Source organism: Glycine soja, chromosome 15 (genome assembly GCF_004193775.1).
Source record: "Glycine soja cultivar W05 chromosome 15, ASM419377v2, whole genome shotgun sequence".
In the NCBI taxonomy this organism is placed as follows: domain Eukaryota; kingdom Viridiplantae; phylum Streptophyta; class Magnoliopsida; order Fabales; family Fabaceae; genus Glycine; species Glycine soja.
The window spans coordinates 50,867,565-50,885,192 of NC_041016.1; the positions used below are offsets into that span (position 1 = coordinate 50,867,565).

Consider the following 17,628-nt stretch of genomic DNA (forward strand, 5'->3'; position numbering starts at 1 on the left):
ACTTTATGGTTATGAAATCACATTCTACTATAAGTTTTCACCCTATGATTCTCATAAACTTCCCTTTTAATTTAAGAGGATGCCCAAGTTTTCTAGTTTTAGTGATCTTGGACACTAACTTGTCTTTGTATTGTTTGTACTTCTTTTCTTCCTTTTCGCAAACCAATGCAACATATATTTTTTCTTACTTCTGATTTTTGAATCATAACCATAAACTGGTACTCTTTTTCCACACGTTAGAGCCTAATTTAACAAATCAACGCACTCTTGAAAATCCTAGAAGAATAAAAAAAAATTATTCAGTAATAAAACACAAGGCTTCACAAAAAACAGACAATAAAAGTAATGAAATATATCTCATCAGTCAAGAAATAATTGAAAAGTCGAGATAGTAAGGTTGCAACTGCATATCAATGTTATCACCACGCACATTTTCATCATTATTTTTCTCCAAACTAGTATCATTAGGCTCGGCTCCATATAAAAGGTCGGGGTAGTAAAAGAAACTTTGACTTCCAGGATCTATATTTTCCCATCCAGTTGACATTGTAATCTCATTAGATATAAAAGTATTCTAACCCATTGACCTACAAAATCAAGAGAGAAAAAAACTAGTTATTTTTTTAAAAAAATTGTTTGCTACATAATTTGTAATCCAACGGAATCATGATTTCGTTGTATTGCAAATTCGTTCCACAACAAAATCATATTTCCATTGTGTTATATTGCAACACAATGAAATCATAATTCCATTGTGAGGCGATTTCAACAATAATATAATCATGATTCTGTTGTGTTATCAAAAGACCGAAAAAAATGGAATTACAGATTTGTTGTACAAATTGCACAATGAAATTATAATTTTGTTGAGTTGATAAACATGAAAAAAAAAACCTAGACAGGGGAGAGATTTACAAGGAAATGAGGGAAGAGAGAGAAAGAGGAAAGGATATTTTGATCTTTTCCTATAGATGGTAAGGACCTATAGCAATTGTGGAGGGGCCAATTTTAGTTCCCTTAGCAACCACAATCGATGTTGGGCCTGGTTCTGGGTTAAATAAACTTCATCCCAAACAACCTAGCACGACTTGATAGTTGATACATGTATTCTTCAAATAAAAACATGCTTTCAAATAATTTCAATAAATTACATTTAGGGATAAGCAAACAAAAAAACAAATATATTCTGTTTTTGGTTGAGAATTCCTTATTGTTTTATGTATGCTTATAGTTTTTTAACATTCCTATATCTTATTTGTTTTGTTGAGTAAACTCCCAAATTCATTTGCAAGTAATTTGTTGTAAGCATTAGTTTTTTAAAAGCAAAAAGCTTTCTTGATTGTTTGGAACTATTGTCAACTACATTAATCATTCTTTAAAAAAATTAATGTTTGATAAATAAAGAGTAACATAATTGATATTTGTTGTTATTTAAGAATTATGGTTTGCCATTTTAAATACTAGTATATTTGTCGTCAAAATTTTCAAGAATACATCTGAAAATTCTTTTTTATTGAACGGTTTTGAAATCATTTTTTAATAACTTATTCCCAAGAGTATATAAAAAGGCATAATTGACATGATATTAAATTTAAAAAAAAAGTTTGGAATATATAATTTGTTACTAATTATACACTTTATCTACTTAATATTTGTGTCCAAGCATGTTGAACCTAAAAATTTGGCCAAAATGGTTATATTTTCAAATTCTTAGAATTGACAACCATCATGCTTTAAAAGAATACACTCTTCGACAACCCACACATTCCGAAACACAACAAAAGATCTTTGTTTTTCCGTTGTAATCCTAAAACACATGAAATTATCACTATAAATCGACGTTTTTCTTCTATAACATTAATAGGAAGGACTGTAATGTAGTACTACATTGTATGGATAATTAAAACAAGGATGAAAATAATCGTGACTAAACGATAAAACAGAGCATTAGGAATGAATTATGCATTTTATGGAACATCATTTTGCAAATAAAATGTCAAGGCAGACAGCACTATTTTCAAATTAAACTAATTCATAATCTTAATTTTTATGATGAAAGTTGGATGGTAAATTTTGCAATTAAGCCAATAAGAAATTCAAGAGGTAAAATATTGGTACTCTTTGGACTGATTATAGCATTTTAGGGACAAAAATGAAATATATTCTCCCTGACATGTTAATGTTGTCACTTGTCAGTCTCTTGAATTTTAATTTAAAAAACCGAGACAACATATAATTCAAAGAATAACCTACAAGGTTGTTCAAGAAATGGAAAAGAAAAAATAATACCATCAGGTACATGATTTTATTTCATAACTACTGTGACATTATAATACAACGTCACATGCAAACCAAAACTGAATGCTAATAACCCCCAAGTTTACATGATGACGGCAGTATCTCTAACATCAAGTTGCAAGAACACATGCATGAAAAATAGAATCAATGGCTCTGAATAGCAACATTGATAAATTGAACATATGAAATCACAGACTTGACACTTATCTCCATATTTCTTCCTGAAAGAAAGATGCTAAATAGCTTATGGCACAAAATTTCTCCAATGATTAAAGGATAAGTTACCTGACTTAGATAACTGCGGCCGTCAAAACCGGTGTGTTTCATTATAAAAATGAGAGTAAATCTGTGTATTACTTTGTTTTACTCCCAATCTGTAACATGAAAAATCAAAATTGGTTCTGAATCAGTTCCCAAGCCAACCACTCCAATAGATACCCCAAAAGCAGGGCAGAAGTTCTGCATTTCAATAAACATCACATAGCTTGCTTGCTTTCCCACCCCTCCAGAGTAGATACGAATTATGTTATCATTACCCCTTGTTCCATGCAAGCTTTCATGCTAAATCAACCCTCACCAAGGTAACCCTTCATTTCCACCAAGCTTCACAATAATATTTCTCTACATCAGCATCCATCATGCTTTTATTAAGCATGATTCTTCTTTTGTAGGAATTGGCCAAAATGGTGATAGTTCAACAACTTTTCCTATTATAATCAGTGTTGGTGACACCAGCTGAGTAGATGTAATTTTCTCATGAAGGTCCTTTAGTTCAGCAAATACCTGAAATGATAGCAAAATAATCAGCTATTGGATCTAGCATCCTGAAATGTTGAATTAAGAACTTGGCTACGCATTTTATTTTTTACAATTGTATTTATTGATCAGTTTTTAATATCAACAACCATTCAGAAGTACAAGGTTCACTGCTACCTCCAAAAACAACACATTTATAAAGCCTTGACTCAATGACTCTAGTGCCAGGAACACTTTCTTGACACCCCTCACATTGAATCTTTTATCATTAATATCTTTTACAACAATTAATTTGTCAAGACTAACAACAAAGGCATCAACAATAAGGATTTGGATAATTTCTTCCTTAGGAACATGTAAATGTCATTTTCATGAAGTGAAAGACACCAGCAACTCCTATACTGGACCCCTGCATGGGATATATGGTGGGTCCAATGTTTTATGTTTTTCGCTCCAATATTTACATTTTATGTTCCTAAGATAAAGGAGGATCAGGGCCATGGCAATAATACATGCAAAAGAGGTGTCCAGAAAGTTTAGTGGGAAGATCATAAAACATTGGAACCAGTGTTTTGTCACAAAAAAGTTTCACTTCATATAACAGTCAAGCATGATCACAGTTCTGTTTGGAGTGAAGGGATAAGTGAGGGGGGAAGTTGGGATAATAAATGTGAAATTGATGCTCAATAGCTCATAAATTGCTCTAATATTTAGGATAGCACATTTTTTATCATTAAGTTTCCATATGATACTTGAACAAGTTCACCTTCATTTTTCATAAGCAAAAATGTTGCTTTACTATCACATTTAAATAAAAGTGATCATCTCATAATAAATCAAAGTCCTCCCAATATATTACAACAATAATGACTAGAAATGAATGTGATTGCAGGAAAGAAACTCAATCAACGTGACGGAAAGAGAACTATGTTGAAGGGAGGATAAGATCATGCTTACTGTGCGCTGCTGAAGTGTGGTCCCTCGCTCGATGGCAGCAGCTGGGGTCTGAGGGGACAGACCATTGAGCATTAACTTCTGCGCAAGTGAAGGGAAGGTCGACAAGCCCATATAAACCACCAAGGTAGAATCAGGATCAGCAGCATTTTCTGATACAAAGAGAGGATCAGATCCTCCTTTCCTTGAATGCCCTGTGAGGAATCTCACACTATTTGCAATGCCACGGTGTGTTAATGGAATTCCCAGCTCAGCTGCTATTCCAGAAGCAGCAGTTATACCTGCAGGCAATGAGAATAAATTAATTACAATAGAATCACCACTATTGCCTTTTCTTTTAGGAACCATTACATAATTCATAAATCCACTGATATCATGCTAAACAACATGATCAATTAAGAAAAAAGAATAGGTGACGTGGGCACAATATGTTTTATGCATTCATTTAATATTCTTTTCCAAACTGTTGGAATGCCAAACTTACTTTCCATCAGATCCAGTCCATTTAAATCTATGCACTAATACACTATGTGTCATCTTCTATTGTTTACAAAGTAGAAAAAATGAAAAAAATAAAAACAGTCTTTTTGCCCTCAAAAGGCAATGCAATACATGATTCCAAGATCCTAGGATCAATCATACTTTCATGCCAACATTAGTTGGATTAATCATTGACTTGCTACTAATGGCTTAGAAAGATATGATTATACAGACTGAAAATAGTGTAGGAAGACTGTTATATAAAGTGTAAGATATGCTTGTGGTTAATTGATTGATTGATCGAGAGATATTTGTTTCAAGTTCTCAATGACTCTATCTGTGAAAAACCTTTATACACACACACAACAATGGAGCATTGGTTCCAATTGAATCATTACATTCATGAGTCATACCTGGAATAACTTTCACTTGGATACCTTGCTGTTGCAAAAAATCCATTTCTTCCCCACCCCTCCCAAACACCTACAAATACCAAACAAGAAGCACCATAAGATATCTACATCCGTTCATCACACAAGCCAGGACAAACTAACATACTAAATTGGTTAACCAATACAATCACACTATACCAATCCCAAACAAAAACTCACCAATGGATCACCCCCTTTAAGTCTCACAACAGTTGCCCCAGCTTCTGCAAAACTCAAAAGAAGCTCATGTATCTCCTCCTGCCACAAGTCAACCATAAAAAAATCCATTTTATCAACATCTATTTCTCAAAACAACTCTACACCTTCAAAACAAAGATCACACCTCCAAAGGAGGCTCAGAAGTTGACACATAAACATAAAAATATTTATTTCAGCAACAACCAGTTAGAAATTCCGTGAAAATTCCAAGGTTAAAAAAAAAAAGTCATTCACCACAATTGTAGCCACAACATCAAGGTTCTTAGAGCATTTGTGGCTACATTATGGCCACAATTGCAGCAGCAACAACAACCACAATTATCCATATTTTCCGCAATATTAAGGATTTTGACAAAACTTTGACTAAATCGTAATGGAAATTGCGGCCACAACAACAACATTTATCGGTGATCACAGCCACAATGTCAAGGTTTTGAAGTATTTGCGACTGTATCACAACAACCATATTTAACCTTAATTTCCCACAATATCAAGAATTGCAACAAAACTATGACAGCATCATGACCACAATTGCAGCTGGAACAAGCAACCACATTTATCCACAATTTTCCACAACATCAAAAATAAAACCACAACCAGTACAGCAATTTAAAACCTTGCCACAAACCCCCCCCCCCCCCCCCCTCCCAAAAAAAAGACATAATTTTTACCTGTGTTCTGCTATGATAGCCAGCAGTCTTGCCCACATAGAGAAGCCTAGCATCAGGGCCAACCAAATCCAGCACATCATTGGACACCAACCTATCAGAGACAGAGAGAGTCATAAGGTGGTTTGGCGATTGGGTGGAAGGGGTACAAGGATTTCAGTCATAAAGAGCTCATGCGTTTGAATCTCCCCACTAACATAATATCATAACATACATTTTTGGTTTCCCAAAGGTCTCCTCCTTCGGAACCAATCCTTATCGAGATACGGTTAGACACTAAATGTAGGACCCTCTCCCAGTAGGAATTCGAACCTTGTTCACCACATTGCCGAACCCAAAGCCACTTGGTCCACTAACAAAACATCCTAATTACTAACATTTGACGGTTAAAAAACCAAAAATAAAGAAAAGAAAGAAACCTGTCATAGAGCAACAAATCAGCACTCTTGATGACTCTCATAGCCTTGAGAGTAAGAAGCTCAGGGTCCCCGGGTCCAGTTCCCACCAAGAACACGTTCCCGGGGACACAACCTTCTTCACCGCACTCTCTCTTCTCCCTCAGAACCTGAAGCAGCTTCTTCAGCTCTGGTAGCTGCAACGCTATGTCGTGCTCCCTTAAGGACGCCGAATCGCACGGGAGAGGAAACGGCGTCGTTTGAGATTGACCCTCTTGGATGGTGCTCTCGTAGACCCATTGGTCCCTCTGGTAGCGCTCTAGGGAGTGCTTCTCGGTGAAGGGGGAGGCGGAGAAGGAGATGACGCGGCGGCGGGGTGGTGGGGAATGGGAGGTTTTGGTGGAGGGTGTGTGGAGAGAGGTGAAAGGTGCGAGCTTGTGGAGAAGAGCCATGTGGGGTGTGCAAAAAGAAAGAGTGGCGTTAAAGGCTTCAACTTCAAGTATTATATAAACAGAATCTGGCAGTGTTTGTGTTTGAATTGGAGAGTGGTAGTGGTAGAAGTGTAATGGACTTTGGAGAGGTTGAGGAGACATTGTTCTTTGCCTGTGTTGTGTGAATCTGGTCTCATGCGTGCTTTTCCTTTTTCTTTGTTTTTATTTCATAGTTAAAAAGGAGATTATAAATTAGGGTCAAATATGGATTTTTAGTCTGGTAAATTTATATTTTTTCAATTTTGGATTTTTTGTTTCTATAAGTTATTTTTTTAAAAAAAATAGTTTTCTAATTTTGATTGTTAAGACGGAAAGTTATGAAGACTAACAAGAAGAAAAAGTAAAATCTTAAGGAATTAAAATTAAAAAAATAGATAAACCTAAGACTAAAAAAGAAAATTTGCGGGAACTGAAATTAAAAAAAAATGACAAACTTACAATCACTCGATTCATATTTAGTCTATGAATCTATAAATCTATAATCTATAAATTATACTAAAAAAGTGGCCAACAGATTTCTAGTTTTCTACCACTTGTATGTTTACAAGATTAAGCTGCATGGGACACATGGCAGGAGGGTGGAGTTGGTAATGTCACCACCCAGAAAGAAACATGTTTTGCTTTCTTTTTTAATTAGGCTTTTATTTTGATCCATTATAAATTTAGCCATTAAATAGTCAATGTGACGACATAAGTTATACCGGTGAGATAACATGAAGTCACTAGCCGGGTGCTGTTTGATGTTATGACTTTGAGTAGGAGATTAATATATGATCGATTAGCCGAAAAAATGAGTTAAGATCCACTTGGTGTGACAAATGAGAAAAATGAAGTTGATCTATTTAAAAGTATGAGCTCTATTTATTGCAATTAAGTAAGAGTGATATGGGTGCTTGCCTTTATCTTAGTCAAATGTTATGATGTATGTGTTTAGTGGCAACAACAAGTTTCAGACAAAGAGAATCATGACCTTTCGATTTAAGACATGACACTATAGACATTTCTTGATTACACCATACATTGTTATGATTGTGGTCTTTAATAAAACATGTCGTTTCGATTGGACAGAAATCCCAAACAACAGTGTTGGAGAGTTAAAACCCTTGATGGAGGTGGTGTTTCGGTTTTTGCACCTTCATCATGAGTTTGTAACTCTTGAGGTTGTCATTGATGGTGAGAAGTCAAAAGGTTTCAGTTGAGTTTTCAGGCCTTATAAAAATTTATCTTTCCTCCTACTCATTTCATCGTCACTTAATCTCTCCCAAGTTTCTTTGGAGATTTATGAGGTTGAGAACTTCCAATGAAGGGTTGAGGGTGCACTGTTAAAGCTTGTCATGTTGTGTTTTTTGGCCTCTCTACATTGTCTTCTTCATCTTCCTATGTTTTCAATCACTACTTCCACTAGGTACACCCTAGAGTTATCGTCCTCTGTTTTGAGAATTTTGTCATTCATTCTTTTATACTCCCAAAAATGTCTTTTTCCAGTTCTGATAAGGATGGATCTCTGGTAGTCCGTCGGAAATCTATGCTAGAGAGGGAAATCTTAGAGACAGGGGAAGAGTCATAATTGTTTTCTAACTCAACCGCCTCCCTTCTCCTTTCTGACGAGGAAGAGTTTTAAAACTTGATGAAAGGTCCAAAAACTTCTTTTGGTGTTGATGTTGTTGTTGACGACGTCGTCGACATCAACAACAACACCGCTCTGGTTGACCATAACATGGGGGATTCTTCAGTTGATGTCTTTGAGCCATTAATGGATGAGGCTATCGGAGGTGGTGATGGAGGGGTGATATTATGGGGTCTTCCCTTATAAAATAGAAGACTAAGAAAACCAAAAGGAACAAAAAAAAAATTATTCTAAGCCTTAGAGGACAAAAAAGAAAAAATAATACCTCTCTATCACTCTTCCTAGGTACACTTAGGTCATTGGAGAGGTTGGGATTTATTCTTCTATCTTTCAAAATACCAAATCCATTACTGACCTAAAAAATATGGTAAATGTTGAGTCAAAAGGACATTTACATCTTAAAGACGAATTATGACCCTTAATTATTTTGATTAGATGTAACAAATACAAATGTTAAAAGTTATGTGTTATGCGTCTGATATTTCGTATATGCGTGTTTTATCAGAATGTGCCTTATAACATCTGCGTCTGATGTTTCAAAAGATAGGCAGGGCAGATAGAGTCATGATTTGGTACAACATGTCTGACGACATTTAAAACTTCATTTAATACTCTATGTCTGAGATTCTTTTTGTAGAAACATTTTTCTACGATATATCGAAACCTATGAAGAATAAATGAAGTTGAGATTTGGTATGCCACATTCGCCATCAAAAGAAGAGCTCTGCTATACAAGACCTACTTTAGCACAAAGTTGTGGCTACCTGTTGTAGTTCTCTCACATGCAAGCATTGAAGAGATGACTCTCTGCATGAGGGAAGGACGTGCATTAAATGCACCTAACGACCCTCATTCATCAGACAAAGATCAAGTGAAGATTTACTAGTTGTGAGACAATGAATAATTGAATATAAGGCCTATATAAACAAGAAGCTTTGAAGACTGAAATAGTAGATCTTGCACAAAAAATTTCATATCTCTTTCTTCAACAAGCTTTTTGTTTGCTCTTGAAAAGTTAGAAAAAGCTCTCAAAACACCTTGAACACTTTGAGAGAAAAAAACTAAGCACTTATTTGTATATTTGTTTGTAAGACGATTCTAGATTTAGTCTCAAGCAAACTTCAACCACAAATCTTTTTCTGGTTTGTTTAGAGTCAACATTGGCTTGGTAGGACAAAGAATACTGGGTGTTGATCAAGCTTGGGGGTAGAGCTTGATTTGTAAGGGCCAAAAGTGACCATGACACAATACTTGTAACTTGTGAAAAGTTAGTGAAACTTGATCATTTACCAAGAACTGGACATAGTCTCAGTGGTAGAGACAAACCAACATAACTATCGTGTCTGATAATTCTTTGTTTTCTCTCTGCTTTTAACGGACCCTGAGCCTGAATTGGTTTTTAGTGGTTTGAAAACATCTTGCGTTTTACAAACTTGTTTTCTCATTGTCTAAGTCTTCTTTTTACAAAAATTTTTATATGTTCTTACAAAGTTTTCTTCTTAGACAAAAAACTTTGTTGGTTTAAGAAAAGGTTTAAAAATTAAGCTAAAATCACAATTCAACCCCCTCTTGTGATATTTGCCTTTATAATAAACCTGACTTACCACAATAATCCTGATTGGGTTATTGTCGATCATTGTCTTCCTAATGAACGGGTTTTCCTCAGTGTTGATAAAGGTCAGTCTGACTTCACTTATGTGTGTGAATATATGTTCAAGTATTTGGACATATCTTTACATTTTTCTGATTTCGAGTGTGAAGTTTTAATTGAGATGAATGTGGCTCTTACTCAACTTCATCCAAATAATTGGACCTTTATGAAGGCATTCTTAATTCTTTGCTATTATCTAAATATCACTCTCAATTGTCAACAAGTTTTTGTACTTTTACTAGGTTAAGGTGAGTGAAGATGGGAAGGTTGGATGGGTTTCCATGATGGGTGCACGAGGGTCTTTGTTCACCCTGTTCAATTCGTCTTGGAAGAAATTCAAGACTCATTTTCTTAAGATTACACTGAACCCAGTTTATCCCGACCACATTAATCTTTTCTATAAATATTATGGAGAAACTATGAGATTTCCCTTTTATTGGCAAGAATTCTCACAAAGGTTCAAATCTCGGACAAGCCCATTACTATCTCCTGAGGATAGGTGAGATATTAACATAATTATGGAGTTTCTAAGGGGAATGAATATTAAGGTACTCCTTAATTTGCCTTATAGTGGCGATGTTGAAAAAGCTTTAGAGAGAGAGCTTAAATTAAGTTCTGAATATTGATGTAGATTGGTATTGTTATTGACCTGTATTTTTTCTTCTTTTTGCGATGCGTAGGAATCATGAAAGGTTTCAATTTCAGGAAGGTTTGGGCTTCCATGTCGAAATCTCATAATCCTAGCATACCACCAACACTTGCCGACCTAGTGAAGCCAAAGAAAAGGAAAAGAGTTGCTATAGAGGTTGGCCAACAAAGTGACAAAACTAAACAAGCCTAGTCCAAAACTACTACGAGCCTGCTACTAAGGGTAGGAATGTTGATGTGATCCAACCACATAATGATGAGAAGTCGATCACTAATGTTGATGTTAATGACAAGCACGTGGAGAAGTCGACTACTTTGATTCCTTCTAATCAACCCCAAGGTATCGAGTTTTTATTCATGCTACTTTTGGATACATGTACTTTTATGCCTTGTATATTTGTTTTTGAACATAGAATTATGTTTTTAGGTGAGAAAGATGTTCCTCATAATACTTCGTTTGAAAAGCAAAGTGGGGGTATGGTGATCCGACATCATCAAGGTCCTCCACGTAGGGTTGATCATGTGATTATAACTCACGATCTTCCTTCGTTATGGAATGTTGACATTGGGATTTGAGTTCATTACTACTGATAGATTGCTTACAAAGGTTGACTCGGAGATGATGGACTTCGTCAGAGCTGACAATAGCTTAGATTATACCAAAGTCTTTCTTTACAAGTTTGTTGCCACCATTTGTCATTGAAAAGGCAGATATGCCAACATGGAAATAAAATTCAAGGCCAGTTTGAAGGATAGGAGGAAAATTGTCAAAGCCCTTAATGAGAAGAACTCATTAATGATCGGAAAAATTGAGATCATTAAGGGTATTCAAAAGAAAATTGCTAACCATGAGAAGATGGTTTCCATGAAGGCTGTAGAAAATCAAAAGCTTGTTAAGGCCATTGAAAGTCTTAACAAGAATTTCAATGCCACAGTTAAGGATTTAGAAGAAACCAAGAATACTGTCAAGGCCTTAAATGATTAACTAACTACAGAGGAGGAAGAGAAGAAAGATTTATAGTTAAAGAGAGATAATCTACTTAAAGAGAGAGATTTGATTGATCAATAGACTTCCAAACTGCAAACACAACTCATTTATCAAAAGAAAGAAATAGAAAAGACTAGTGTTGAGCATGTGTTGCAACTGCAAAAAGCCTTCATGATAGGTCATGAAGATGGCTCTAAAAAGGCTTTTCGCCAACTTGCTTTATTCAACTTGAAATTGCCTTTCAATCATCGACTGTGAGCTACAAGGAGTAATGGTGTTTAGTGATGCAAAATCAGTTTCATATTCCTTTTTTAACCTTGTCCTGCAAAGCATTGTCATATTGCTTCAAAAATTGTTGTAGAGTGATCATTGAATTTATATATTCATCAAAGAATGCATTTATACTTTCACTCTGTTGTGTGGCCAGCATTCTAGCCCAAAAATGAGTCTTTAAAAAACAAGGAACCCATCTTTGGCGCTCTTTAAAAAGGCCACTCAACCCCTGATGATAACTCATAAATAACTTGTTTCATTGCATGTTTAATATTTCTATATTTAGAATATAATTTCAACTTTTCAAGATTTTTTTTATGATATGCCATAGGCACCACCTATGACGAAGTTGAGGAAACACAATCTGAATGGCATTTTGCATGGCCTTGCATTGATCTGTGACAATATCTACCAAAGGCCTTGATGACATGCAACACAACCAGGATTCAAATAACCAAATAAATGAATCAGTGTTTTCAGTAGATAACAAACCACATCCCAATAACACAGATTGGCCATGGTGATTTACTCCAACAAATGAGGCGAACAACATGTCATATTTATTTGTCAAATACATAATGTTGAATGAAACAAAGTCACCAAAGTACTCACAAGCAGCCCTGCTTCTTGCATCCTCCTAGAAAACATTCTTCACATAAAAGTCATTGTCCAAGTCAATATCATAATAGAAGTCCTTATTTCATTCCCTCATGCGTGCAAAGTATGATAACAGAGTTTTTCCATCACCGTTCTTTCCTAGTGCACATCTTTGTTGACCCACAAAGTTTCCTACATCTCTCTCCATAAACAAAAGATTTTCATAACCTCTCACTTCCCACACAAATGTCCAATAACTCTTATTCAACTTTACACCTACTTCGTCATTGATCTGAAGACTTTTCTGAACATGGATATTAATCTTTCTATTACGACAAAACATATGAGATTTTGTTGGGCTAAGCATATGGGAATGCTCCTCAGTAACTGATATGATGTACCATACTTGTTCCTTCAGTCTCACTATGATCTTTGTTGGACATTCATTAGTTTTTGTAGGAAGTGTCTTCATCTCAACGGGTATTTGATGAAACATAATTACCCTCCCGTGAACAAGACAAAATGAAGTACTGTAATTATTGATCACAACCTTTCTTGAAGTGTCATGTCTTTATGCTGAACCCTTTTTTTGTGGCATATTGCCAATAAAATGACTTAACTACATCTGGTGTTTCGAAAGACATGACAATAGAGGGAACAAATGTAACACGCTGGCTATCCCCCACATCTATAACATCCTAATTTTTGATGTGTGCGCAATAGACAATATTGTTGCTTTATTGTGTGATTGGATAGTGTTTTTAGACTATTGAAATTTTAGAAAATGAGATGTTACCATAGGATACCTAAGTATGTTTAAGCTCTTAATTTTTAAGCTAAAGCCTAGGCATTTATGATAGAATTTACCAGTTTTAGTAAAAGTAGAATTTACATTTTTGTAAAACTCTACTTTAGCCTTTTTAAGTCAAATTTTCAAAAGTGAAGCATACCACATTTGGTAGTGATGTACGCATTTTTCATGGCTGAGAAAGGGTCATTCATGGGCCAAAATTGAGTGATTAAGATAAGCCTACATGATAATTTAATGGACCATGCTCTGAGCTTCTTCTATAAGTTCATCTAGACTCCAAAACTTACCAGTCATGTTCATTCTTCATCCATTTTCACGAGCTGGTCAAGAGGGAAGGAGTCACCATTCCTACTCCTCTTCCAAGCTTTCCCAAGTGTTCTTGATCCCTTCTTCCATCAAGCTTAGGTAAATGACCTTTATTTTCAACTCTAAGCTCGATTTTCATTTCATTTTCTTGCTCTATTTTCACTTGTAGTTTCAAATCCTATTTTTGCACTCTTGAAGGTTGGAAACTAGAATCTAAACTTCCTCATTCCTCCTTCTAAATTTCGTAGAGACTACAAGAGGTAGGGGTCTTTCTCCAACTCTTAAACCCTAAGCTTGTTGTTAAACTTCCTTGAACATGTTGTTTTGAAATTTTCGTGCTTGCTGCCCTGTTCTAGATCTGTGTGCTTAGATTTCACTTGAGTCTTTTTATGCCAAAAATGAGTTCTTTGAGTGTTAAAACATAGGGTTAACCTTAAATTTCACTTAAATAAGAGTTTTCTAGCAAAATTTATGAACAAAACAAGTTTTAGAACATTTCACCGGATAAATCTGTTACGAAAATAATCTAGTAGTGAGAGTTGTATAGACTGGTTTTATTAAAATCTTGACCTCAAAAATGATTTTATTAGGTGTGAAAATGTAGGATAGCATATAAGATTTGTGAAAAATTGATTTCTGAAGCACCAACATGATTGAGAATAAGTTAGGAGTGAAACTTTGTAAAACTGAGCGACAGAGTAATTATAGACAGTAAACATCTTAACATTGGAAATTGTGAATTTGGATAAATTTACCTTAGAATTATTTATTTTTTTGAACTATTGATTTAATTGTTTTATGATTTTTGAGATAAATTGTAAACTCTGATGACTGATGCATGCTCTGAAGTTGTGATGATTTTTCTGTTGATACATTTTTTTTGAAAAGTAAGTATATTATTATTATTATTGAATGATAAGAATGGTAGAGTGCAAACTCCGACAATTATATTTGTGGCGTGCAAATTTATATTTTGTTATATATATTTGTATATTATCATTTTATTTGTATGCATTGTGGTTTGGGTCTGGGGGTGTTCTACCCTCAGCAAATTGCTTGTTATAGATTTTGGAATGTTGTAAGTATAGTTGTTATGCTGCTGAATTTTCGGTAGATTTGTGTGAAAAGTGATTTCTATCACTTGAGGGGCCTAGAATGGTTCCATGAGAGTAGCACGTAGGCTTAAGCCTTGCCTTTCTCTTTGTGTATAAATGTTTGTTTTGTGTGATGTACGAGCCATAAAAGCTATGCATGCGATGCAATGGAAAGATAGAAGAAGATTAAAGAAAGAGTAAGGAACTGTTAGTTCTATCCCATTTGTGAGATGACATGCTTTGTTATTGGGATTCATTTGTGAGATGGTGTGGTTATGGTTAGATTTCATCTATAAGATTGTGAAGTATATGATTATGGTCCATCTTTGAGATGGTAATGTATGTGGTTATGTTCCATCTATAAGATGATGAGGTATATGATTATGTTTCATCTGTGATAAGGTGAGGTTTTTGTTAAGAAATGGATGATTTACGGGGTACACTAGGGTATAATGGGCAGAGAGGTTCAAAGAACTTAGGGGAATTAGCAAGTGGTAACTACCTGACATTTGACGTACTCATTTGGCGCAGGGAACTCATAGATCTCACTTTGCTACTCCTAACGGGCTCTGATACTTTGCTTTTTGGAGTTGAGAGCTTGGGGATCGATATACGTTGTACCCGTATGTGACGATCACTCCCAACTGTCATCCATGTGGTTATGTAAGACCACTAATACTTGGAAGGCTTGCTGACATTGTTGGGCACTGTTATGTGTCGAGTGTGACAGTCAGTTGTGTCTAGTGTGATTATCAATATTGTCAAGTGTAGTATTTGACTGTGCCAAGAGTGATAGTCAGTGGTATTAAGTATTATAGTCATTTATGTCAAGTGTGATATTATGCGCTCTAGGGCATTGAGAGTGTTGTTTGCCTAGAAACACCATACATTATGGTTATGTAAGTTGTATGTTTTGTGTGTTGTTTGTGGGGTTTGAGGAGCCGAGGACTCACCCCTACAATCAATAACTTTCAGGTACCAGTGTCAGAGGAGATCATGATGATCTCATGCCTACGGAGATAGAGGAGTACAAATAGTTGTTGTGTCAGTTAAAGCCTTCATCCAAGGAGGATGAGGATGATCATTTCGAGGATTCGTCTTAGATACAGTTTGGTACCTTAGGTTGGGTAAATGTCAACTCTAAGACCTAAGTTTTCTTTTGGATGTATCTGTTTTAGAGTTGGGTGTACCTAGGTCCAGATAGTCATATTTATTATAGATTTACATGTTACACTTACTTGCAGATATTTATGTGTTGTAATTACATTTCATTTTCCCATGACACGGTACTATGGTACTTTTTATTATTATGTATGAAGATTATGTCATTTCACCCATGTATTTAATTTTTTTTGCAAGGTTCATATTTTTTCGAAGGTCGCGATTATTGTAAACCTATTACAATTTTTTTTATTGTATTGACTTTCAAGAAATGATGTTAATGTGCTTTTATACGTTTTAATGGAATTTATTTACACGAGTTTTACAATAAAGTTTATTAGTATATCCTGCATGTGGATATCCTGTAGTTTCTCAAATGCTCGCAAAGCATCAATGTTAAGTACCTTGAACTATACAACTTGTCCACTTTTAAGTTGGGGAACTAGAAGAAGGAGAAGGAGGAAAACCTCTACCCCGCAACCGCTAGAACCCCCAAAATGACATTAATAGATAAAAGAAAGAAGAGAACAATACAATGCCAAGGGGGGGGACTAGGTCAACACCCATGAAAAAAAAGATACAATTATCAAAAATTGAAGAAAGGAAAACTATAAAAGTTTATATTAAAAGTTGTATTGCACAACATACAACGTAATGATACTTTCGTTATATATTCTTTATTAACCCTCACTTGTACAATGGAATTGTGATTCTATTGTGCACTTCTTCCACAAACCCAGTTACACAACAAAAACACACTTCTTCTGCACCAGTGAGGGTGTGAAAAACATTGTATAATAGAATGAAGTGTGTTCCTGTTGTGCATGGTGAGGAAGGGTGTTTTTGAAAATTTTGAATGTTGGTAGGGGCTAATAGCAACTCTGAGTTGCTAATTGCTATCATTTGAAGGGAGCTACTATTAACACTACCTAATTTGCTATTACACTACTCTTCCAAATACAGATATACGTCCAAGAGCTTTGGCAACGTTATTGATCAATTCCATAATTAGTACCATTTTACACACTCCAGCTTCACTGAAAAGTCCTATTTTTCCTCTACGACGATAAGGAGCTAAAAGATCTACTACTTTTATTCCTATTTCAAAAATGGACAATTTTGTATCTAATTGTATAAAGGCATGTGCAAATCTATGAATGGAAGATGTTGTGCCAAATTACCTTTCTACCCTTATGATTTCCTACACCTCAACCCTTCTTACAGCCCCTCTCACGACACCCCCGCCTTTCCCCATCCACCATCACACTACTTTCGCTTCCCCTTTCTTTCGTCGCAATAATCTAAGACTTGATGAGTTTTTTCTTATCATTTGTCACCAACGAAATCATGATTCTATTGTGTCTCCAACACAATGAAATCATGATTTTGTTGTGTCAAAATCCAAACAAGAACGAAACCACGATTTTGTTGTTGTTTACGAAAACAAATAAAAATAGAATCATTTGTTTTAATATTTTTTTGTTGAGAATGTTTGATTGTTATCTTGTTTTTGAATTTACCAAATGGTTTTTTTTTTTTTGCAGAGTATACATGGATTGGAATACTTTTATTTCTAATAAAGTTACAATATCAAGTGGTTGAGGATACATGACTGATAAAGTTACATGGATTGCATGCATGTGGGGTAAAAAAAAAATATTACAACAAAAACATAATTCTGTTGTAAACTAATAGAATGAAATCATGTTTTCGTTGCTTATATTTTTCACCTCATGACACAAGATTCTATTGTAAAGGTCTACAACAAAATTGTATTTTT

The 17,628-nt window shown here is 35.1% G+C and overlaps 1 protein-coding gene across 1 annotated transcript; it reads right to left on the reverse strand.

Annotated features, from left to right (window-relative positions):
- Positions 1–2,269: 2,269 nt before the first annotated feature.
- Positions 2,270–6,840, reverse strand: LOC114388684 (uroporphyrinogen-III C-methyltransferase-like). The gene is made up of 6 exons (XM_028349310.1): positions 6,226–6,840; positions 5,810–5,900; positions 5,100–5,177; positions 4,902–4,971; positions 4,012–4,289; positions 2,270–3,081 (listed from the first exon to the last, which is right to left on the reverse strand). The coding sequence occupies exons 1-6, from the start codon at positions 6,792–6,794 to the stop codon at positions 2,935–2,937; spliced, it is 1,233 nt and encodes a 410-aa protein (XP_028205111.1). The 5' UTR covers positions 6,795–6,840; the 3' UTR covers positions 2,270–2,934.
- Positions 6,841–17,628: the final 10,788 nt, after the last annotated feature.

Excerpts from the sequence above, each read along its gene's own strand:
- LOC114388684 (XM_028349310.1), bottom strand. The coding sequence starts at position 6,794 with ATGTCTCCTCAACCTCTCCAAAGTCCATTACACTTCTACCACTACCAC. Across the intron at positions 4,290-4,901 it reads CCAAGTGAAAGTTATTCCAG|GTATAACTGCTGCTTCTGGA; the intron begins GTATGACTCATG and ends CATTGCCTGCAG. Across the intron at positions 3,082-4,011 it reads CCACACTTCAGCAGCGCACA|GTATTTGCTGAACTAAAGGA; the intron begins GTAAGCATGATC and ends CTATCATTTCAG.